Raw genomic sequence first — 25,322 nt, 5'->3', positions numbered from 1 at the left:
AAACCAAATGATGATCCATTTTAAATTTTGTGCTGTCTCTTTGTTCTGGTGATAACTGAGTTGATACATTAACTATAGATGTGTAACAAAATTAAAGTTAAAACTTACATTTTATGCTCCTAGTGGTAAATTGTGACACAGACTGTGTTAGCAGTCTTCTCAAATCTGCATATGCCTTAGACTTGGCACACATTACATAGTTTTGTGAGTTGTGTTTTGCATAAATAAATGAATTTTGGAGTAACATTCATTTTGTTTTATTGCAGAGAGAACGCTTATCAGGCAAAGCTGTATTGTGAGAATTACTTAAAAACAAAGAATGAAAGGTTACTAATGAGACCATATGCATGTGGAAGCATCTGCTGTTGTGACTCCTGCTGCCCACCTGTGAGTTATGTCTATTAATACAAATTTACGTAATTTCAAATTAAAGGTTTTACTGATGGATTGGCCAAGAAACCGGATGTCTTCTACATTTTAAGAGTGTTTTTACAACTACAAATATTTATATAAGAAGCAGAAACATTCTGTTGAATTTGAAAGTTTTCTCAGTGCTGTGATGATGATGATGATGATGATGATTCAGAAAAAGCTTTCTGATGTTGCACAAATTTATAGTTATTTACTAATGAAGTAATGAACCAGCTTTGTTTCTTGGGTCATTGTCTTATTATTAAGTGACCAAACTCACATTTCTTTCCCTCTTCTCTGAAAGTTTTAGTTACACAAATATTAGATTAAAATTGTAATTTCACCTTTATTTTTCATCTTTTATTAAATTCATTACATGAAAAACTCTATCTTTTAATTAAAGCTAACTGTTTCAGTGTGATGTAAAAAAATAGTACTTTGGTTCAAATGGCTCTGAGCACTATGGGACTTAACATCTATGGTCATCAGTCCCCTAGAACTTAGAACTACTTAAACCTAACTAACCTAAGGACAGCACAGAACACCCAGCCATCACGAGGCAGAGAAAATCCCTGACCCCGCCGGGAATCGAACCCGGGAACCCGGGCGTGGGAAGCGAGAACGCTACCGCACGACCACGAGATGCGGGCAAAAATAGTACTTTCTTATGTAAATAGTCTACATGCTATAATTTTTATATCTTTTTTACCTCCTGTATAAATGATACCATTGTAAGTCACATGTCATTTCGTTTGTGTTTGGGATGTTCTTTCATAACTTGCTGATAACCTAAGAAGCCAAATGCTGGTTCATGGTCAAACAAGTAAAATTTTGCCAAACATGAGGAAGTGTTTCCTGTTTATAAAGTTTTGTTTTATTATTACAGCTATATTACTAGTTCACCAGCTTTCATACCACTCATACATTGCCAACCATACATGGAAATTACGTTTAGTCCAACATAGAAATTTGTAATAAGAGCAGTCAAAGGAGGGTTAAAATTACATGGATAGTGGAGGGAGATTTGCAGTACTCATTTAAGAAAACTGTTATACTGACATAGTAGTCTTCATTCTCAAAACTGTTCTTCTGGTTTATAGAGACTGCAACCGCATGCTGCTAGTGGCCATGTGCTACAAAACTTTGTAGCCTAATGAAAAATACAGGATGGAATAATGACATTATTATCAAAAGATAGATTTCTGCTTACAGCAAAGAAGACAGGTTAAGTTGCAGACAGGCAGAATTAAGACATTTACCTAAAGCTTCCGGCCACAGCCGTTGTCGGCAAAAGAGAAGCATGCCAGTCATACACACAAGCAAGCACACCTCGTGCACGTATGACTGCCAACTCCAGAACCTCAGGCCAGAACGCCTCTTTGCTGTGTCAGTTGCAGTTGTTTATTGTAGTTTTGAAGCTGCTTCTAAATAATGGTGTACTTTCTTATTTGGGGGGGGGGGGGGGGGAGGAGGGGAGATGAAGCAGAATGGTAGGACAAGAAAAATGAAAGAAATTATTGCAGCCGAAATGCTGTGGTTGGCCATTTGTGTGTGTGTGTGTGTGTGAGAGAGAGAGAGAGAGAGAGAGAGAGAGAGAGAGAGAGAGAGAGGAGAGAGAGAGAGAGAGAGAGAGAGGAGAGGGGGGGGGGGGGGGGGGGGCAGGCAGAGGGGGGTGTAGGTATGCTTGCTTGTATGTATGAATGGTGCGTTTTTTTCTCTTTTGCTGATGAAAGCTGTGGCCAAAAGCTTTATTTAAGTGTCTTTTAATTGTGCCTGTCGGCAACTTAATGTGTTTTCTTTACAGTAAGTATTAATATGTCTTTTTCTACATTATGAATATTCCTACCTGTAGTTTCTATTGTTTATATTATGAAAAGGATAGATTGCTACTCACCATATAGAGATGTTGAGTCACAGACGAGCACAACAAAGACTGCTAAACAAGTGAGCTTTTGTCCAAAAAGGCCGTCTATAGTAGACACCACACAAGCACAGCTCACAAACATGACCACCGGCTCTGGTGACTAAGGTTGTACTGCGAGCAACTGTGCATGATGAGAGAAGCAACTTTGGTGGTAGGGGTAAGGAGGTGGCTCGGGCAGGGAGGGGGAGGTACAGCAGGGTAGGGAGTGGTTTGTGGGAGTGTGCAAGGACATGGTGGGGCAGGGTAGGTTCAGTTGGGAGGTTAGACAGAGGGGAGGGGGGGGGGGCTGGAAAAGGAAAGAAGTAGATGGGGGGAGGGAGGGAATGTGGGTGTGTTGGTGAAACAGAAGGACTGTGTAGTGCTGGAGTGGGAGCAGGGAAGAAGGTATTTGGGTGAAGCACAGTGGCTAACAAAGTATGAGGCCAGAGGGGTTACAGGAACATTGGACGTATTGCAAGGAGAGTTCCCATCTGTGCAGTTCTGAAGAGCTGGTATTTGTAGGAAGGATCCAGATAACGCAAGCTGTGAAGCAGTAATTGAAGAGCAGAATGTCATGTTGGGTTGTATGCTCAGCAACTGGATGGTCTAGCTGTCCATTGGCCACAGTGTGTCGGTGGCCATTCATGCTGACAGAAAGCTTGATGGTTATTGTGCCACATAGAAAGGAGCACAGTGGTTGCAGCTTCATTTTTAGATCACATTACTGCTTCCATAGGCAGCCCTGATCTTTATGGGATAGGTGACACATGTGACTAGACTGGAGTAGTAGGTGGTGGTGGTGGTGGTGGTGGTGGTGGTGGTGGTGGTGGTGGTGGTGGGAGGAGGCTGTATGGGACAGAATTTGCATCTAGCAGGATTTTTCAGCTATGAGGGGATGTGGTGGATGTTTGGAGGCTGTTGTAGAGGTTGTGGTAGTCCAAGGCAGGAGTGGCTGGTGAACAGGTTGGAGAATTCTTTGACGTGGAGGACACCCTATGCACATATATATTGAACAAGTCTTGCATATAGGTCTGTTATAGGAATATGAGCTATGAGCAAGGGGTTGGGAGCAGGGTTGGAGTAGGGATGAAAGAGGATATTGCATAGGTTTGGTGGGCTGTTGAATACCACACCGGGAGGAGTGGGAAGGGCAGTGGGTAAGATATTCCTCATTTCAGGGCAAGAGATGTAGGTGATGCCCATGTGGAGAATATGATTCAGTTGCTCCAGTCCTTGGTGGCACTGAATCTCAGGGGAAAGCTCCTTTGTGGCCATATGATGAGGCTCTGGAAGGTGGTGGGTGAGTCAAGAGATAAGGCATGGGAGATTTGATTCTGTAAGAGGTTGTGAGGGTTATTATGGTCTGTGAAGTCCTCAGTGAGACTCTTGGTATTTTTGGAGATACACTGCTTGTCGATATAAATGCAATGGTCACGGGTGGCTAGGCCGTGTGGAAGAGGCTGCTTGGTATGGAATGTGTGGTAGCTGTCAAATTGGCAGTATTTCTGAAGATGTTTGGTAGTGTTGATATGGACGGGGGTGCTGATTTAGCCACTTTTGAAGTGGAGGTAAATCAAGGAAGCTGAGTTGTTGGGTTGCGAAGGACCATGTGAAGCAATTGTGGAGAAATTATTGAGGCTGTGGAGAAATTTAGATAGGGTGTCATTACGCTTGATTCAGATCATGATGATGTCAACCTACTCTCCTACTTAAGACACAAGCCATTTCCTCCACGGACTATACACAATTCCTGTTCCTTTACTACATAGTGGCCTGCTCATCGCTATTGATGCCACCTAGCTTTATACTAACATCCCTAATGCCCATGGCCAAGCCGCTATTGAACACTATCTTTCCAACACCTAGTTGATTCCAATCCTTCGATCTCCTTCCTGGTCACCATGAATTTTGTCTTGGGAGGCATCAGTACAAACAAAATCACAATTGCACCTGCATGGCACCATCCCATGCCAATCTGTCTATGGATCATCTAGAGGAATCCTCACTAACCCCCCTTCAGATCCACGGATCACATCTTCATGCTCTGGATTGCAGGTGAGGACACCTTCTCCCTCATTCACTTCATCTGATCCTCCTCAGCTCAACAAACCACCTTCCTCAATGTTGGCCCCATCTCAAAGATTGCTATGTCATTACCTCTGTCTATATCAAACCTACCAAACACCAGCAGTGCCTCCACTTCAACAGCTGCTACACATTCGATATCAAGAAGTCCCCTCCATACAGTCTAGCCACAAATGGCTGTTGCATCTGTAGTGATGATCAGTCCTTGTCCAAATATACAAAAGGTCACACTGAAGCTTTCACGGACCGAAATTACCCTCCCAACCACGTACACAGACCAACCTCCCATGCTTTCTCTCTCCAGTCCCCACCATCTGACCACAAAGGAGTATTCCCCTTATGACTCAGTACCACCCAGGACTGGACCCAACTGAATCACCAGGGTTTGGATTACCTCTTGTCATGGCCTGAAATGAGGAATATCCTACCCATTATCCTTCCCACCCCTCCCACAGTGGTATTTTGCCATCCACTGAACCTTCACAATATCCTCATCAGTCCTTACACCACCTTGTAATAGACCTAGATGCAAGCCCCGTCTAATACGCCCTCCCATGACCATCTACTACATTCTTGTCACAAACATCACCTGTCTCATCAAAGATAGGGTTACCTCTTACAGTAGTCATATGATCTACATGCTAAGCTATAACCACTGTGCTGCATTCTGCATGGGCATGACGACCAACAAGCTGGCTGTCTACATGAATGAATAGCCACACAAAAACTGGCCAATAGACATCTGGTTAACATAGTTGCTGAGTATGCTCCCCAACACATGGTTCTTCACGTCATGACTGCTTCACAGTCTGTGTTATCTGGAACCTTCCTACCAACACCATCTTTCTGAATTGCACCGATGAGAACTCTCCATGCAATATATCCTAATTTCCCATAACCCCCACATGGCTTCAATCTTCGTTACACCCTGTCCTTCTCAAAAGCTCACTTGTTTAGCAGTGTTTTTGTCGTGCCTGTCTGCTACTCCTCTCCTCTGCATGGTGAGTATCAATCTATCCTTTTCATAATATTGTCTTCATAACATAATGTGAAGATGATTTTCTACCTTGCATGCAAAACTGGGGAGAGGCTTGGCTACACAAAAGATTCCTTAGGACTAAGAACACCTGGTGTATGCGGCATTACGTGTAATGTGGCCACCAAAACATCAGCCAAATGCAGCCCTACATTTTGAATGGATTGTTTAAGTTCAGAAGAATGCGAAATCCCGAAGATTGGCTAAAATTTAGACGCGCGAAATTTGGCACAGACTTGAATGCGAGAGGCCTTTAATAGGTTCCACAACGAAACATTGTCTCGAAATTTGGTAGAAAATCCGAAGAAATTCTGGTCGTATGTAAAGTACACAAGCGGCAAGACGCAGTCAATACCTTCGCTGCGCAGTGCCGATGGCACTGTTACTGACGACTGTGCTGCTAAAGCGGAGTTATTGAACGCAGTTTTCCGAAATCCCTTCACCAGGGAAGACGAATGGAATATTCCAGAATTTGAAACACGAACAGCTGCTAGCATGAGTTTCTTAGAAGTAGATACCTTACGGGTTGCGAAGCAACTCAAATCGCTTGATACGGGCAAGTCTTCAGGTCCAGATTGTATACCGATTATGTTCCTTTCAGATTACGCTGATACAATAGCTCCCTACTTAGCAATCCTATACAACCGCTCGCTCACCGATAGATCTGTACCTACAGATTGGAAAATTGTGCAGGTCACATCAGTGTTTAAGAAGGGTAGTAGGAGTAATCCATCGAACTACAGACCTATATCATTGACGTCGGTTTGCAGTAGGGTTTTGGAGCATATACTGCATCCAAACATTATGAATTACCTCGAAGGGAATGATCTATTGATACATAATCAGCATGGCTTTAGAAAACATTGTTCTTGTGCAACGCAGCTTGATCTTTATTCGCACAAAGTAATGGCCGCTATCGACAGGGGATCTCAAGTTCATTCCGTATTTCTAGAGTTCCGGAAAGCTTTTGACACTGTTCCTCACAAGCGACTTCTAATCAAGCTGCGGGCCAATGGGGTATCGTCTCAGTTGTGCGACTGGATTCGTGATTTCCTGTCAGGAAGGTTGCAGTTCGTAGTAATAGACGGCAAATCATCGAGTAAAACTGAAGTGATATCAGGTGTTCCCCAGGGAAACGTCCTGGGACCTCTGCTGTTCCTGATCTATATAAATGACCTGGGTGACAATCTGAGCAATTCTCTTAGGTTGTTCGCAGATGATGCTGTAATTTACCGTCTAGTAAGGTCATCCGAAGACCAGTATCAGTTGCAAAGTGATTTAGAAAAGATTGCTGGATGGTGTGGCAGGTGGCAGTTGACGCTAAATAACGAAAAGTATGAGGTGATCCACATGAGTTCCAAAAGAAATACATAGGAATTCGATTACTCGATAAATAGTACAATTCTCAAGGCTGTCAATTCAACTAAGTACCTGGGTGTTAAAATTACGAACAACTTCAGTTGGAAAGACCACATAGATAATATTGTGGGGAAGGCAAGCCAAAGGTTGTGTTTCATTGGCAGGACTCTTAGAAGATGCAACAAGTCCACTAGAGACACAGCTCACACTACACTCGTTCATCCTCTGTTAGAATATTGCTGCGTGGTGTGGGATTCTTACCAGGTGGGATTCACGGAGGACATCGAAAGGGTGCAAAAAAGGGCAGCTTGTTTTGTATTATCACGTAATAGGGGAGAGAGCGTGGCAGATATGATACGCGAGTTGGGATGGAAGTCATTAAAGCAAAGACATTTTTTGTCACGGCGAGATCTATTTACGAAATTTCAGTCACCAACTTTCTCTTCCAAATGCGAAAATATTTTGTTGAGCCCAACCTACATAGGTAGGAATGATCATCAAAATAAAATCAGACAAATCAGAGCTCGAACAGAAAGGTTTAGGTGTTCGTTTTTCCCGCGCGCTGTTCGGGAGTGAAATGGTAAAGAGATAGTACGATAGTGGTTCGATGAACCCTCTGCCAAGCAGTTAAATGTGAATTGCAGAGTAATCATGTAGATGTAGATAGACATGAGAAAGAGCCACCTCAGGTGCACAGACATGATGACAGTAGTGTAACATAGCACATTTGAAGAACACTTGTATGACTTAAGAGAAAGAAATGTGCTGTTACTCTGAGTGTTTGGGTTTCTGTTATCAAGGAAGTGGTGGAAATAAGAGTGCATGAAACTCTGAACGGAGACAGGTCCACATGGGACGTCATATTATCAAACATTTGTGAGGAGTGGAGCACCGCCAATGGCCAGGATTAACTAACGAAACTGGGACTCTATGCATAGTTACTTCTACACCAGCTCTATCCCCACCGCTTGGGATTCTCACTTCTGAGCTCTCTTCATTAGCCTATCTGGTGTGATTCTGAGAGATGTAACATGAAACGGATAAACAGCAGCAGCTGCTGCAACACATACACTTTGCCATAAAATGATAATTAGGAAACTGACTCAAGACATCACTCCAGATTGATGTTACTTGCCTGATTTGTGGAAATGAATTCATCAGTGTAGTTTGCCAAGAAAGCCTGCACTTGCAACTTAGTGTTTGCAGTATCTTAACCATATAAAAAGGATCCTCCTAAAACTGGAGTCTTACTCATCAGTACTATTTTTAAAGCACAGAAGAATGAACTGCTTTGATTTCACTTTTTAAAACCAAGGATTGATAAAAGTTTGAGGCTATTGCAGTGTCACATTAACTCCTGTCTGGAGAAAACCCTGGAATGTGTAATAAAGTGCCTTCTCTATCTTGATAGATCACCAGCTGCTCTGTCTGAATTTTCGAAATTTCATTCCATTCTTGTTAACCACACATTACCAGAAGTGTGTGAAAGTGTCTGCACCGCCACCTGGAGGCAAAGTAGTCCATTCAAACAGAATGAATAGGGACATTTATTTCCAGTATACTGTATAGATATTGTATCAGTAATATTTTGTCAGATAGCTTTGTGAGTGGTGTCTTACAGGCTTCTGTTTTTGACTGTTTATGCTCTCAGTATCAGTAGTGCACAAACTATGATGATGATGATGATGATGATGATGATGATGAACCATGTCCATGTTTGTGGACAATATTGTAATCAGTTTCTTCATTTTCAGGCTTAAGATAGGCTGGTGTGTGGTTCAACAGGCACAATAAACAGTTCAGAAACTGGATAAGTGCACAGAAACCACTAAATGTAGATTCTCTGTAAAGAAGGCTATGGATTTTATTCAGTCTGACCTCCTTCGCTCCCCCTTCCTGCCCCCTCGCCCATAATCTATCTTCCAGAACTGTAGGTGAAGAATATCAATAATAAAATGAAAAAGGAATTGAGCTCTCTTGGGCTTCTGTTCAGTGACAAATTGAGCTTACAAATCTGAAGCTAAAGTCAGTCATAGCTGTAAACTCTTCGGGTGTTCGTGGAGATAATACAGATCAAATATATTCCAATTCTGAATTCTTTAAGCATCCCCAGCTTAACAATTGATGTATACTTTTCGATCCAAGGTTTAGATTTAAAACAGTTACTTAATAAGATCACCTCTGTTTAGCATGAGGTGGATGAACCATCATTTGGCATGCTTTGGAGATTTCTGATGATGTTGCATATACAATAGCTTGTCTCTCCCATAATTACTTCTGTTCACAAGCAGTGAGGCCATTCAGGGGATACATGCAAGGTATGATGATGAAGCACTTCATGCAGCTTCAGTGAGTACACCTATGTACGCCCCACTGAGGGTCGAGGGGTTAGAATAGGCCAGACGTACTCTTGCCTGTCATAAGAGGTGACTAAAAGGAGTCTCGCATGTTTCGGCCTTTATGTGGTGGTCCACTGTAGGGTTTGACCTCCATTTTTCAAAATTTTCCTGAAGAACAAGCCAATTGGAGGAAGGGCACCTTACATGGTAATCATTTCCATGGTGCATTGAGATCTTTACCCCACTTTCTCATTGTCACATTGCAGTCCCGTCCATCCTCCATCTCTTGGAAGAGGACACTTTCCTGGGTGCATTTTCCACCATGCACTACACAGTGTCGCTTTCTGTGCCAACAATGACCATGGACTTCTTTGCACCTCATATCCAGCGCAGTAGGCAGTCCATTGTGGTGGAGCCGCCATGTACCCTGTTGGTTGTAGCCCCCTGACAACACAGAGATCTTTCTGCTGAACACAGGGATCACTCTGCTGATGCCTGTCACCATGGGGAATCGGGAATCCAGGCAATGGCGATCCTGCCAGGTGGCCTTTGCTGTGGCTGGGTGGCGCCCATGGGGAGGGCCCATGCTCGGATTGGGTGGCATCAGGGCGATGACATGCCATGAAGCGTAGTATGTCATCTGTTGCTGGTGGTCGCCGCCAGCAGTCTATAAGTAGCAAAGTCTAACTTTAATGTTAAGAAATAGGACCCCCAAGTCATTCCCCTCCCTGACCACACCATGGGAGGAATGCCAGACTAAGGATGACAGTGAAGCTTATTTGCCCCAGTACCTCGTATGTACGAGAGTTGATGGGGAATCTTTCATGTCCATGAAGCCTCCGTTTTTTCTGGAGCATTTAGAGGACAAGTTTGGGGAGGTGAAGGGCTTGTTCAAAACACGCTCTCGGTCTGTTGTGATAAAAAAACAGCATCCTGTACCCAATCATGTGCATTACTTGCTTGTGGCAAGTTGGGGGATGTTTCTGTTACTATCACGCCTCATAAGAGCCTAAATATGGTCCAGGGTATTGTATTCCACAAGAACCTTCTTTTGCAGTCTCAAGATGAGCTGTGCACCAATTTAAAGTGGTCAGGTGTTCATTTCATCCGGCATGTCCATCAGGGTCCGAGGGATAACCAGGTTGCCACTGGTGCCTTCACCATGGCCTTCAAAGGTGACACATTGCCTGAGAGGGTCAAGATGATGATATACCGCCCTGACGTCAAGCCATATATCCCTCCCCGATATGGTGCTTTAAGTGCTGGAAGTTCAACAATATGTCTTCCGCCACTGTACTTCCAGCCCCAACTGTCGATATTGTGGACATCCAGCACATCCCTTGCTCACCAGACTGCATGATTTTTACAGAAAGAGAGGAGAAGCATGGATATAAGACCCTGGACAGACTGCCCTACACTGAGGCTAACAGGAAATTTGCACAGCTCATCTTGAGACTGCAAAAGAAGGTTCTTGTGGAATACAATACCCTGGACCATATTTAGGCTCTTATGAGGCGTGATAGTAACAGAAACATCCCCCAACTTGCTACAAGCAAGTAATGCCCATGATTGGGTACAGGATGCTGTTTTTTATCACAACTGACCGAGAGCGTGTTTTGGACAAGCCCTCCACCTCCGCCCCATCAGTTCCTTGAATTCCTATCGCCTCTCAGAACTGGTATACTACACCTGCCCCATTGATGGTGGGGGGCACTTCGGTCCCTGTTGCCCTCGCACCACGTACTTCGGGAACAACACCCCCCGAACCATCAAGGATTTCTGTCCCCACTTCTGAGCTGGAGAAGGGTAAGGCTTCTTCGGCCCTTCTCGCTAAGAAGGGCTCCCTTGGGGTCGCTCCCTTCCCTGGTTTCTGCTAGTGGGAAAGATCGCACCCGCCAGTGGCTGAAGAGCCCAAAAGCAGCTGGTCGTAAGGCTTCACGCTCATCCTCAGTCCCACAGACTGATTCAGTGAAGTCCTTCCAGCCAGGGAAACCCAAGGAACAGTGCCAGAAATCGAAAAAGAAGACCCCTAAGAACTAGGAACATGTGGTGGCACCCACACCACTGCTACCTACAAGCTCTGCATCTGAGGATGGGGTGGAGATTCTGGCAGCCACTGAGGACTTGGATCTCGCCGGACCCTCAGACACAGTGGGTATAGACTGCTCAGGCAAAAAGTCAGTGGCAGCAGATGACCCTGAGGTGTAGACTGCTTCATTGAATGTTCCATGCCTTCCCAGTCTCATGACGACGTCATCCTCCAGTGGAATTGTGGCGGTTTTTTCCACTGCCTGGCTGAGCTACGGCAACTGTTAAGATTTACACCTGCTTTCTGCATTACCCTCCACGAAACCTGGTTCCCGTCAGTGTGGACCCCTGCCCTCCGCAGCTTTATGGGGTATTACAGGAACCATAGCGACTATAATCTAGTGTCAGGTGGTGTTCGCGTTTATGTCCTAAGCTCGGTATGTAGTGAAATTGTGCCCTTTCAAACCCATCTTGAAGCTGTGGCTGTCAGAATAAGGATGGTGCAGGAAATAAGTCTGCAGTGTATATATTCCTCCAGATGGTGCAGTATCCCTGAATGTATTAACTGCAGTGATTGATCAACATCTTAAATCTTTCCTACTGTTGGGAGATTTTAATGCCAATAACCCCTTCTGGGGTGGCACAGTTGCACAGTTCTTACTGGCCGAGGCAGAAATGTCGAAACTTTACTCTCTGTTCGACTGCTACCTCTTAAATACTGGGGCCGCCACATATTTCAGTGTGGCTCAAGGTAGCTACTCAGCCATTGATTTATCAATTTGCAGCTCAGAACTTACCCCATCTATCCACTGGAGAGCACATGACGACCTGTGTGGTAGTAACCTCTTCCCCATCTTCCTGTCACTGCTGTGGCATCAGGCCCACAGACACCTGCCCAGATGGGCTTTAAACAAGGCGGACTGGGAAACTTTCACCTCTGATTTCACCATTGACTCTCCCCCACATGGTAACATCGATGTGATGGTTGAGCAGGTGACTACCACAATCATTTCTGTGGCAGAAAATGCGATCCCTCACTCTTTAGGGTGCCTTGGTGAAAGACAGTCCCTTGCTGGTCGCCAGAAGTCACTGAGGCAATTACAGAGTGTCGGGGAGCTCTACAGCAACATAAGCGACACCCTTCCCTAGAGCATCTGGTAGCCTTTAAGCAGCTTTGTGCCTGTGTACACCAGCTTATAAAACGGCGGAAACAGAGTTGGGAGAGGTACGTCTCGACCATTGAGCACCATTTGTCACCTTCCCAAGTTTGGACATAGATCAGACATCTTTTTGGGTACCAGACCAACAGGTGTCCCCCTACTTATACCTCCCGAGGACCCCCTACTTATACCTCCCGAGGAGATCACGAATGTAAAATTAGAGAGATTCGAGTGCGCATGGAGGCTTTCAGACAGTCGTTCTTCCCGCGAACCATACGCGACTGGAACAAAAAAGGGAGGTAATGACAGTGGCACGTAAAGTGCCCTCCGCCACACACCGTTGGGTGGCTTGGGGAGTATAAATGTAGATGTAGATGTAGGTGTCCCTGAAGTTACCATCAATGGCATGCTATGTACCGATGCAAATGCAATTGCCGAGCTCTTTCCTGAGCACTAGGCCTGAGCCGCTGCATCGGAGAACTACCCTCCAGCCTTTTGCACCCTCAAACAGCGGATGGAAAGGAAAGTCCTCTCGTTCACTACACGCCACAGTGACCGTATAACACCACATTTGCAGAGTGGGAGCTCCTCAGTGCACTTTCACATTGCCCCGACATGGCTCCTGGGCTGGATCAGATCCACAGTCAGATGATTAAACATCTCTCATCTGACTAAAAGCGCCATCTCCTCATCTTGTTCAACCGGATCCGGTGAGATGGTAGTTTTCCATCGCAATGGTGGGAGAGAACCATCGTTCTGGTGCTCAAACCCGGTAAAAACCTGCTTGATGTGGATAGCTATTGGCCCATCAACCTCACCAATGTTGTTTGTAAGCTGGTGAAATGTATGGTGTGTTGGCGGTTGGGTTGGGTCCTGAAGTCATGTGGCCTACTGGCTCCATGTCATGGCGGTTTCCGCCAGGGGCGCTCTACCACTGATAATCTTGTGTCCTTCAAGTCTGCCATCCGAACAGCCTTTTCCAGACGCCAACACGTTTGTTGCCATCTTTTTTGATCATACGCAAAGCGTATGACACCACCTGGCAACATCATATCCTTGCAACATTGTATCGGTGGGGGATCCGAGGCCCCTCCAGATTTTTATCCAGAATTTCCTGTCGCTCCGTACTTTCCATGTACAAGTTGGTGCCTCCCATAGTTCCCCCCGTATCCAGGAGAATGAGGTCCTGCAGAGCTTTGTATTGAGTGTATCACTATTTTTAGTGGCCATTAATGGTCTAGCAGCAGCTGTAGAGCCATCCGTCTCACCCTCTTTGTATGCAGATTACTTCTGCATTTTGTACTGCTCCACCAGTACTGGTGTTGCTGAACGGCGCCTACAGGGAGCCATCCACAAGATGCAATCTTGGGCTCTCGCCTATGGCTTCCCGTTTTCGGCCATCATGACGATCCACTCACTGTAACGGAGACATATCGATTCTTAGGATTGGTTTTCGATGCCCAATTGACTTGGCTACCTCACCTTTGTCAGCTTAAGCGGAAGTGCTGGTGGCAGCACCTCAATGACCTCCGCTGTCTGAACAACACAGAGTGGGGTGCAGATCGCTCTACTCTGCTGCAGCTCTACAAAGCCCTTGTTCAATCCTGCCTTGACTATGGGAGTCTGGTTTATGGTTCAGCGGCACCCTCATCGTTGTGTGTACTCGACTCAGTGCACCACTGTGGCAATTGCCTAGCGACGAGAGCTTATAGAATGAGTCTGTTGATCAGAGTCCCTCCATTGCATTTCCGATGTGCACAACTGTTTGCCAGTTACGTTGCACACATTCATAGTTCTCCTGTGCAACCGAATTACCGTCTCCTTTTTCCACTTGTGGCAGTTAATCTCCCGCATCGGCTGCCCATGTCAGGGCTAACGATTGCGGTTCATGTGCAATCCCTTCTGTCTGAACTGGAGTCCTTCCCTTTACCACATCCCATCCAGGTCCATCCTCGTACACCTCCATGGTGTACACTTAGGCTGCAGATTCATCTGGACCTTTTGCATGACCCTAAGAACTCAGTTACTCCTGCCCCTCTCCGCTGTCATTTCCTCTCGATTCTTGACATGTTCCAGGGCTCTGAAGTGGTTTACACTGACGTCTTGATGGCTGATGGTCATGTTGGCTTCACCTACATCCACAGATACCATTTTGAACAGCATTCCTTGCCCAATGGCTGCAGTGTATTCACTGCAGAGCTGGTGACCATATTTTGTGCACTTCAGTATACCCGTTCATGCCCTGAGGAATCGTTTCTTTTGTGTACTGACTCCTTGAGCAGCCTACAAGCTGTCGACCAGTGCTACCCTCGCCATCCTTTGGTGACGTCCATCCAAGAGTCAATTTATGCCCTGGACCGGCCCCATCATTCAGTGGTATTTGTGTGGATCCCAGGCAACAAACTTGCCGACAGGCTGGCCAAACAGGCTATGCGGAAACTGCTTCTGGAGATGGGCATCTCTGAACCTGACCTGCGTTCTGTCTTACGCCATAGGGTTTTTCAGCTTTGGGAGACTGAATGGCATAACAGTACACACAACAAACTTTGTGTCATTAAGGAGACTACGAATGTCCTGAGCCGGCTCTGCATTGGCCACGCTTGGGCGACCCACGGTTACCTCCTGCGCCGTGAAGACCTGCCTGAGTGTCGGTGCGGCACCCAGTTGACAGTGGCCCATATTCTGGTGCACTGTCCCACTTTGACTGCCCAGCGACTGTCATGAGTTACGGGACTTGGTGCCGCTAATTTTATCTGATGACGCCTCGTCGGCTGATGTAGTTTTATGTTTTATTCTTGAGGGTGGGTTTTATCATTGGATCTAAGTTTAGCACATGTCCTTTGTCCCTCTGTATTAATGTGTTGCAGAGTGGCTGGCTTCTCCTTTTTTATTCTTGTGGTCTGCCAGCCATGGTAATCTGCTTTGTTGTTTTAATCTCTTCATCCTGTTTCTTGCATTTCTGTGATTTTCTTGTCCCCTTTTGTCCATTTACATGTGGTGTTGCCCTTCATTGTTCTTGTGAGTTTCCCTTCCATTCCGCTTTGAGTTGTCAGTCTCGTTTGTTTTATTCTCACACTTGTGGCATTTTTTTATTTGGAACAAGGGACTGATGACCTTGTAGTTTGGTCCCTTTCCCCCTCTTTTAATCCAACCAACCAACGCTTACTTATAGTGCATTTAGAGTAAGTTGAGACTTTCAACAGTTCAGTGTGGGGCAAGTGCAGGGAAGCATGATTGCAAGTATGTGTTGAGCGTGCTGCTGGTGGCGATAATGCTATGCCTATCTTAAGCAGCAGTTGTTAGCTGGCTACCTGGCAAACGTACTTTGGTGGCAAAGAAATGACAGTACTGAACAGTGCAGTTAAATCCCTGAAACTTTCATACATAACAATATTATGGAAGGAAAGTTGCTACACACCATATAGCGGAAATGTTGAGTTGTAGATAGGCACAATAAAAAGATTGTCACAAATAAGCTTTCAGTCAGCAAGACCTTCTTCAAAAACACAGACACGTATGCATGCACGCTCTCATGCAGACAAATAAACACTACTCTCCCACACAACTACTCTCGTTCTTATTAACAGAATCTTCCGTCGGTTCTTGGTAGAACAACATTATAATAATAAATGAAAAGCACCAGTTTGCTTTTGTTCTACAACTGGTGCAAACTGGTGCTTTTCATTTATTATTTCTCTCTCTCTCTCTCTCTCTCTCTCTCTCTCTCTCTCTTTCTCTCTCTCTTTCTCTCTCTCTCTCTCTCTCTCTTTCTCTCTCTCTCTCTCTCTCTCTCTCTCTCTCTCTCTCTCTCTCTGGCAGCTGAAGCCACACTCTTATTTGTGACAATGACACTGTTTTTGTTGCGCCTATCTGCGACTCGGCGTCTTTGCTATATGGTGAGTAGCAACTTTCCTTCTATAATGATGTTACATTCCATCCTGGATTTTCCATTGTTTCAAACTTTCATACATATTCAATAAGTGGAGCAACCTTGCTGTCTTCTTCCTCAGACCTGGATCTGATATTGGAGCTGACCAAAATAGCCATCCCTTCAATCAGTTCTTGTAGCAATCCTGCCTGAATCCATGTCTTCTCAACTACCTTCTTGGTATGGTTGACTAATAGAGACCAGTCCTGTGGGGTAATATTTGCAATGGCTTCTTTTGTCAGCATTTGAGTCTCACTGAGCTTAAACTTCTTGCTGCTTCTTGCCACTTCACCTTCCAACTGCAACCCCCCCCCCCCCCCACACACACACACACGCTCTCTGTCACATTCAAATGAGGAAACCTGATCACACTATGCTCTTTAGTGTTGACCAGATCATCGACCTGGTAGCGTGGGGACTTTGGTTTGTACAGCATTAAAAGTTCTATTAATTCCACCTTATTTATGCTAAGTTCAACTTTATTTTCTTTGTACGCAGAGCAAAATATCCTCTTTCCTCCATTGTTGGAGCTCAATCCATCACAGAGGAGTGGTACGACACATTGTCCATTACACCTGTAGAGTTTGGCGGAATATTTTGGAGCAGAACATTAGAAAGGCACTCCATGAGAATGGTGGTGTTCATTTTCTCGTCATGCTTCCTGGAACAGAACAGCAGTAAAAAAGTCAAATGAAGCTGTGGACAGAACCAGTGTGAAGGACAGTTATCATTCTGCCCTAGCCTAACAGTGCTTCCATCATTCCTCATGTTATGCAGTCCATCCACTCCTTTGTCAGTGTGCAACACATATTAAACCCATGTTTCATCCAGCCACACAATGTCTTTGAACGAAGTACTCCTCACACAACGCAGATGCCAGTATTGCCCGGCCACTGTGTCACTTCTCTTGATGATAAATGTTGGAGACAAAAACTTTTTGTGTTGGAAACCAAGCTCACGAGGACAATTTTGAACTGACGACCTACTCCCAGTGAACAGTTCTGCTTCTTTGAGCCTGAAAATGTTTCTTTAACAAAGGGTATTCCTTGCATTGATAATGAGCAAACATATCTCTGTGCATTACATCCTGCTGGAATGTGGCTATCTTGGTTACCATCTGTCATAACTTCTTTTCTTACTCAGAGCTTCTAGTAAAGAACAAGCTGGTGTTGCTGCATCATTTGCCTTTTCCTTTCTTTCTTTCTTTCTTCCTTTCCTTTCTTTCTCTTTCCTAATTTTCAGCACTGTAGATTGGTGAATGTTAAGAGCAGCAGCTCTTTCTCCACTACTCTTGGAATATCTAAAATCAGACTTCCACTAGTGCGCTGGAGTTCAAAGTAACTGCACTCGGAGTGCACACATTTGTGGTCTTATCCCCAGATCCAAATTTGCCTACCAGCACTCAATATATTCACAGTTGGTGAATGTGTTCTTGGGTGATCTTTTATTGCAGATATTCTGTTCAGACATGCTGCACTATTGTTATTAATGCAGTGCCAACACAGAACACTCCTTCACAACACCTGATGACTCCAGAACACTTAAACACCAAAAAATACTACACAATGAGAGCTGATTTGAGTGCTCTCCAAACTGTATATACCATGTAATTATTACTAAAAAAAATGTATGCAACATCATTTCTCTGCAAGAGTAGGGGAAAGTGGTGTCAGTCTACTTGTTACTGGAGTGTCTAAGAGTAAATGAAAATGAAGATTTGGTCACTAATGAAGTCTGTGTCAAGATGAAACAGTCCTTCTACTTTCATTGGTCTCACAGTCAAGGCAATGTTTGGGAGGGTGACATATTTAAATTCTGTATTCTGTGTGTGTGTGTGGGGGGGGGGGGGGCATGTGGTATGTGGTGTGTGGTGTGTCCTTTTTACTACAAAGTGATAAGTTTTAAATTATGGAGTTATAGTTATATTTCCTCTGCAAATTATCAGGGATACAATATTATGTATACTCAATGACTGCAACTTTTTAGATGTGATCAGGCAGTTACATTTTTCTGAGCAACTATTTTAATCCTCATACATTTATTTTTCTTGATTTTCAAACAGAAATTAAATGCACAGACTAGGAGTTAGTTATTTTTTAGTTCGATATGGATAAATGCACAGGCCAGCAATTCAATTTTTTGTAGTTGGATGTGGAGGCTAGGTTGTATGGCTTGGCTTAGTAGTAAAAGTACCAGATTACAGATCCAATGTCTCCGGTTTGATCCCAGCCAGTCCTAGGATTTTCTGTCATGTTTCACTTCCTTTGTTAATGTGAAAAATGGTGCATTGTGCCTTGTAGCCCATATTAAACTGTTGGTCCCTCTATAACTGGCAGTGTCAGTCAGCTCGAAGGTTGGAGGAATGCAACAGCATGCCACTCCATATATGACCGTGGCTAGTAAAGCGCTGTGGCATTCAAACCAACCTTAAGTTTGATGACAGTTTTACTTCTTATGAATGTTAGAGGGAATGAAAATGTGGATAACTTGGAGAGTCAGACGGTAATGAAAGCAGAAATTTACAAGTGTAGCATTTAACGGTGTTTGTAAGAGTTTAATAATAATAATAATAATAATAATAATAATAATGTTCCTGAGCAACTGTGTTTAAACACTTTGTCAATATCATTCCTCATTCCAATGGGCTTGCATAGGCAGCTCAATAAGTGAATCTTGTACAACTACATCATTGATTTATTATTATTTCTGCTTCAGAACATGTCTTGTAGCAGCAAAATCTTAGTTTCTATATTTGTTCAGTTTTTGTATGGCTTCCAAGCCATTCCCTTTCATTTTGCCTCTTCTTACTCATGGAAGAAGGAATTTAAATCCTGTAAACGTTTCCCGAACTTTCTGATGTCATGTGCTGTACTTATATATTATATATAATTAGATACTAAGATTACCATATCGTCTTAATATATACCAAATTAAATGCACAAAATACCCTTGCCGTACTAGATACTTTTTGTGAAACATCTTCCTGTTAGCTTTCACTCTGAAAGACCCCACATATATTTATGTCATTAATTGTTGTTTCGTGTCTCAAATTATCCGTTTAGGGCTAAATTTGTAGTAACATATGTTTACATATCCAGCCTTTTGTGTCATTTGTAACAGTTCTCTCTTCACGGTTCCACTATTTTAAGTTGATTTATTTTGTTGTAACCTAACAGGTTATGGAAACATTTTTGTATTCGCATGTGTAACTGTCTGCAGGTTGACGCACTGGAGTACTACACTGAAGAAGAGGCGAATTTAAGGGAAAAAGTAGATACAGAACGCAATGCAGCACTGAGAAGACCTGTCGGTGTAGCATTTGTCACACTGGCATCCACAGATGCTGCTCAGAAGGTCTTTGAAGAACACAAAGCTACATTACAGTGTGCTAGCAATCCTCCTCATTCAACTCTAAGCAAGCAACTGAGAATCAGCGAGTGGAGAGTTCAGTTCACGCCATCACCAAAAGATATTTTCTGGTAATCCTGAAATCTCCCTCTTTCTCTATGCTAGAACATCAGTCATATTTTGTGTTTGTTATAGTCGTGGCATTCAAAACTTGTTGCTTATTTTGGAAGTGTCATCTTCCCAAATTGTCAATGGGTGATTCCAAATTATGTTTATTTGTGCTGGAGTTGTCATTGCTATCATGACAAATTAGCGATACTTTTGACAGTTTCATTTATTTGTTGAAATTAATTTTAGAAGTAAGTGTGTGTGTGTGTGTGTGTGTGTGTGTGTGTGTGTGTGTGTGTGTGGGTGTGTGGGTGGGTGGGTATTCATTGGACAAATATATTTTACTGGAACTGACATGTGATTACATTTTCAAGCAATTTTGGTGCATAGATCCTGAGAAATCAGTACCCAGAACAAACACCTCTGGCCATAATAACGGCATTGATACGCCTGGGCATTGAGTCAAACAGAGCTTGGATGGCGTGTACAGGTAGTGCTGCCCATGCAGCTTCAACACGATACCACAGTTCATCAAGAGTAGTGGCTGGCGTATTGTGACGAGCCAGTTGCTCGGCCACCATTGACCAGACATTTTCAATTGGTGAGACATCTGGAGAATGTGTTGGCCAGGGCAGCAGTCGAACACTTTCTGTATACAGAAAGGCCCGTACAGGACCTGCAACATGCGGTCGTGCATTATCCTGCTGAAGTGTATGGTTTTGCAGGGATCGAATGAAGGGTAGAGCCACGGGTCGTAACACATCTGAAATGTAACTTCCACTGTTCAGAGTGCTGTCAATGTGAACAAGAGGTGGCAGAGACGTGTAACCAATGGCACCCCATACCATCACGCCGGGTGATACGCCAGTATGGCGATGACGAATACACGCTTCCAATGTTTGTTCACTGCGATGTCGCCAAACATGGATGCGACCATCATGATGCTGTAAACAGAACCTGGATTCATCCGAAAAAAATGTTTTGCTGTTCGTGCACCCGGGTTCGTCATTGAGTTCACCATCGCAGGCACTCCTGTCTGTGATGCAGCGTCAAGGATAACCGCAGCCATGGTCTCTGAGCTGATAGTCCATGCTGCTGCATACGTCATCGAACTGTTCGTGCAGATGGTTGTTGTCTTGCAAATGTCCCCATCTGTTTACTCAGGGATCGAGACGTGGCTGCACGATCCGTTACAGCCGTGCGAATGAGATGCCTGTCATCTCGACTGCTAGTGATACGAGGCCACTGGGCTCCAGCACAGTGTTCTGTATTACCCTCCTAAACCCACCAATTCCAAATTCTGCTAACAGTCATTGGATCTCGACCAATGTGAGCAGCAATGTCGCGATACGATAAACCGCAATCACGATAGGCTACAATCGGACCTTTATCAAAGTCAGCAACGTGATGGTTCGCATTCCTCCTCCTTACATGAGGCATCACAATGTTTCACCAGGCAACGCCGGTCAACTGCTGTTTGTGTATGAGAAATCGGTTGGAAACTTTCCTCATGTCAGCACGTTGTAGGTGTCGCCACCGGCGCAAACCTTGTGTGAACGCTCTGAAAAGCTAATCATTTGCATATCACAGCATCTTCTTCCTGTCGGTTAAATTTCGTGTCTGTAGCAAGTCATCTTCGTGGTGTAGCAATTTTAATGGCCAGTAGTGTACATGTATTTTATTAAACATTGTAAATTAATTATGTTTCTGTTTGTCACTGTCAGTGTTTTTTGAAATGTTTCCTGCCTAAATTAAATTTCTTGCACTTGGGTTAATAAACATGTATTTTTTGCATTACCAAGACACTTTAATTTTCTAAATATTCACCTGGTGTATGATATTGAATACAAGAACACAAATACAGGCCACATTGTGCCACAGGAATTAATTAATATTCATGCTACAAGAGCAATACTTCAGATTCTTAAATATAAATGAAACAGTTTAGCAGTAAAGTTTCTTCTAAACTTTACCCAACGTGCGGATGCTACCGTCGATTCCACATGACTCTGCTGGTACAATACTCATGCTGAATGTGTGGAAAAGAAGTTCTTACAGGCAGATTAATGAGCTAAAATCTGTTAGGATGTTAAAGATAGATGGCTGCCTAAATGGTTTCTTCTGTATGTTTGATACCAAACTCAGAATGAGACAATATAAATTATTGACTTATTTAAAGTCAATAATTTACATTTTAAAATTTTGAGATAGCTCTGGAGCCCACAGTTCCAGACCATTATATCTTAAATGCCAAAAAGACATTGCAGAGTTGTTCTCTTATGCACTGTGGTGAAGACAGTATACAGGTCCAGGCCTTACTCTTATTAACTGCAGTCTCCATGCAAGGTTTCACAGTAATTAAGAAGCTAAAGTTGTCAATAAATGCATTATAGCAGTTTGATTTCTAATTGTACCTTGTTATTGGTTATCATTGTTTGTACTCGTATAATGCTTTTAGCCACCTCTTCTTATTTGTACCAAATAATAACTGCAGGTAGCACAATATCAACAGTGTAAGAAAAGACATGTCAGGTTGCAGACAGGCACAATTAAGACACTCGCATATAGCTTTCAGCCTCAGCCTTCATCAGTAAAAGTCTCACACATGCACCATACGTTCATGTGTGTGCGTGCGTGCATGCTTGTTTTACTGATGAAGGGTGTAGCTAAAAGCTATATGTGTGCGTCCTTTTAATTGTGCCTTTCTGCAACTTGATGTGTCTTCTTATTTGTAACAACTTTTGTTTCTACATATCTATTAAATCCAAAATCATTTGTATCTGTGTCACAAATCTTAATATTTGTCTTATATTGCCATTTTTTCCTTCCTGTGGTTCAGTCCACTGTCAGCTTGAGTATTCATGCATGTCTTTGCAGATCTCTTATTGATGTGTCCCTTCGTCTGAAAACCCCCAAGTTGGAACCATGTGCACATGAATGATTGCAAGAAGTTTTTCAGTTTTTTGTAGAATTGTGTATATGTGAAGGCATAAAATTTTGTTTAAATGATAACATGAGGAGTTGTGCAAATAGGCAGTTTTCAAAGAAAACATAAAAATGACTGTAATGAAACATAACGGTATTTGATTTTTTCCCCCAGTACTTAATCAAAAATATTGTTAATCTGTAGGCGACAGTTAACTTGCATTGGTTTTATGACTTGTTCTAGATAATAGTAATTACTTCTCACAATTTGTTACCAAATGTTTTGAATTTGATTGAAATATTTTGTCAGGATAGCAAAAAAAAACTGAACTTGATAGGAAACGTTGGCTCTAGCCACAATGTATGTGAGATTGTTGGAACATGAGTTGTCAGTGCCAGTAGTTCCAGGCCAAAGATACCATTTGGAGAACAAAACCAGTCAACAAACTGTGGAAGTCATCTGCAATGTAGTTTTGATTATTCGTCATTTTCTACAGGGAAATGTCAAGGTTAAGACTTCATACAAACATTAATAGAACAGAGTTCAATGACAAGTATGTTTTGACAATGATAACAGTCGGATAGTGGTCCATTTGCAATCACATTCTCCCTGTACTCAGTTTCCACTTTTATAATAATGTTTCTGATGAATATTTTGTATTAGCCTTACTTTTGTTCTTTACAAGCCAAGCTGTTCTAAGTAACTGTTATTAAATGCTGAAATTAGAACATAGATATGTAATGTAGATTAATGTGATTCATTGTCCAGTAAATGTAATTTAAATGATTGGTGTATCTTCATCTTCAACATAATAAATTATACGTATATTATGTTCAACATGACACCATAAACCACTAAAAGGAAAGAAATAGAAATGTAGGGTTGTCCACGGGATGGATGCCAAGAAATAGGTGTGTGCTGAGACAGAGAGCAAAGGTACCAAGGAGCATGTGTATTATGTGCATAACTTGATATCAGCAAGTCCAAAAATAGACTAAACAATTCCATGACGCAAGCATATTTGTCGCATGTAATAACAAGAAAGGCTAACTAGTAAGGCTTTGAATACACCAATAAAATGCAATGAACGGATTGAGCCTGGCATCAGTGCAGCATCTTCTTAATTCATGTCCATGGTGGTGCTAGCTTGGACTGGTTGGCATTCACATCGATAGTGTGACATAACAAGAAACAAAACGGAAACTGGTCACAAAATAAAATTAGTTTTCCCTCAATCTCCCTACATATATAGTAAGAAACTAGACTCGTCGAATCTAAGGAACAAATTAACTGTCAAATGATAAATAATCCATAATACTTTATTTCTTAAAGTATCATACTATAATTAATGGAAACTTGCAGCCTCAGTATGTAAATGTAATCATAATGTGAAGTTCATCAAGTGTCCTGACAGAAATTTTCAAAGAAAGGTATTGGAGATGTCTGTATGGTGAGTTAATATTCTTCAAAATAGGATCCTGCTGTATTCATGCACTTCTGCCAGTACTTTTCCCTGAAGTGGGGCTGGCGAGGCATCCTGTCAACATGCTTTTCTTGTCTCGTTTGTCCTGTATCAGTGTCATTTTTGTGTGTGTTTCTTGTAAGCAACCAAAAAAAAAAAAATAGTAAAACTCTAACAGACTGTCCAGTGATACTATACTGCTTGACAGTTTGATGAATTTTGACTTTCAATGACAGTACTATCACAATTTCTCTTCAGGCACTATCAGTGCACTTCGAGCAGATGGCGGCAACTGAGTAGAATCTCCTAAATTATGTGGGATTCCTCATTTTTTTGTTGCACTTAGACTGCCCCTCAATCTTTCTCATTGCCCAGATAATAGGTCCTGATATTTATTAGACTCGTCCTTTATAGCAAGAGTATAGTCCCTCAGATTATGGCTAATGATAAACACAATTTTGTATGAAATAGCTAAAGCTAATCAAATTTAATGCCTGTGTAAAAATGTTGTGCGTAGTAAAGATTGGAAATTGGTAACTAATTATTTCTTATTCTTTCTCATTTTCAGGGAAAATTTGTCAGTGCAATCAAACTATTGGTACATCAAGGCCACACTAGTAAATTTCTTCCTTTTCTTTTCACTGTTTTTCTTGACAACACCGGCGATTATGGTTAAAATGATGGAGACCTTCCACGTTTCAGATGAAATTGGCAAAATGGTAACAGTCAAACAGTTTCTCAATTTTTAAAGCTAGATGAGTACATATAAATGATGTAATGGAAAGCCCTTGATGGGATATAAATAATTGAAGAAGCAAAGGTAATAACTTGCTATGTAGTTGACTCTTAGTTGTCTATAAGCACAGAAGCACAGAAACAAAATTGAGAATGTAGTTAGCTTTACACATATAGTTAGACACCAGTATATTTGCAGTGCACTGGCACTGCATCTTGTGTAGGGTGAGAAATTGTTTCATATAGAGTGGTGAGGGGAGCATGGAGGTGAAGAACAGGAAGGAGGTTGAAAAAGGTGGCTTACAGCTGGCAGGGAGAGGCAGCAGGAACACATGAAGTGAATATGATATGGCCTGGGTTGGGAAAAGGGGGGGGGGGGGTGCACAGTGCGTAATGACATGGAGGAATAAATTGGGGGGGTGGGAGAGGGGGGGGGGGGGGACTGACTGACAGAGGAAGACTGAAAAGAAGAGCATGCGAGTGCAGGATGAGTT

General features: G+C 43.0%; 1 protein-coding gene across 1 annotated transcript; it reads left to right on the top strand.

Annotated features, from left to right (window-relative positions):
* Nucleotides 1–266: 266 nt before the first annotated feature.
* Nucleotides 267–24,812, top strand: LOC124570183 (CSC1-like protein 2; the record flags this gene model as incomplete). Its single annotated transcript, XM_047131103.1, has 3 exons — nt 267–387; nt 19,469–19,728; nt 24,662–24,812. Coding segments are annotated over 3 exons (532 nt in total), but the record flags the coding sequence as incomplete, so codon positions are not given.
* Nucleotides 24,813–25,322: the final 510 nt, after the last annotated feature.

The sequence above is a fragment of the Schistocerca americana genome, unplaced genomic scaffold, assembly GCF_021461395.2.
Source record: "Schistocerca americana isolate TAMUIC-IGC-003095 unplaced genomic scaffold, iqSchAmer2.1 HiC_scaffold_1609, whole genome shotgun sequence".
Lineage (NCBI taxonomy): Eukaryota > Metazoa > Arthropoda > Insecta > Orthoptera > Acrididae > Schistocerca > Schistocerca americana.
The sequence above is the reverse complement of the archived record's forward strand: the minus strand, read 5'-3'. Positions and strand labels throughout refer to the sequence as shown.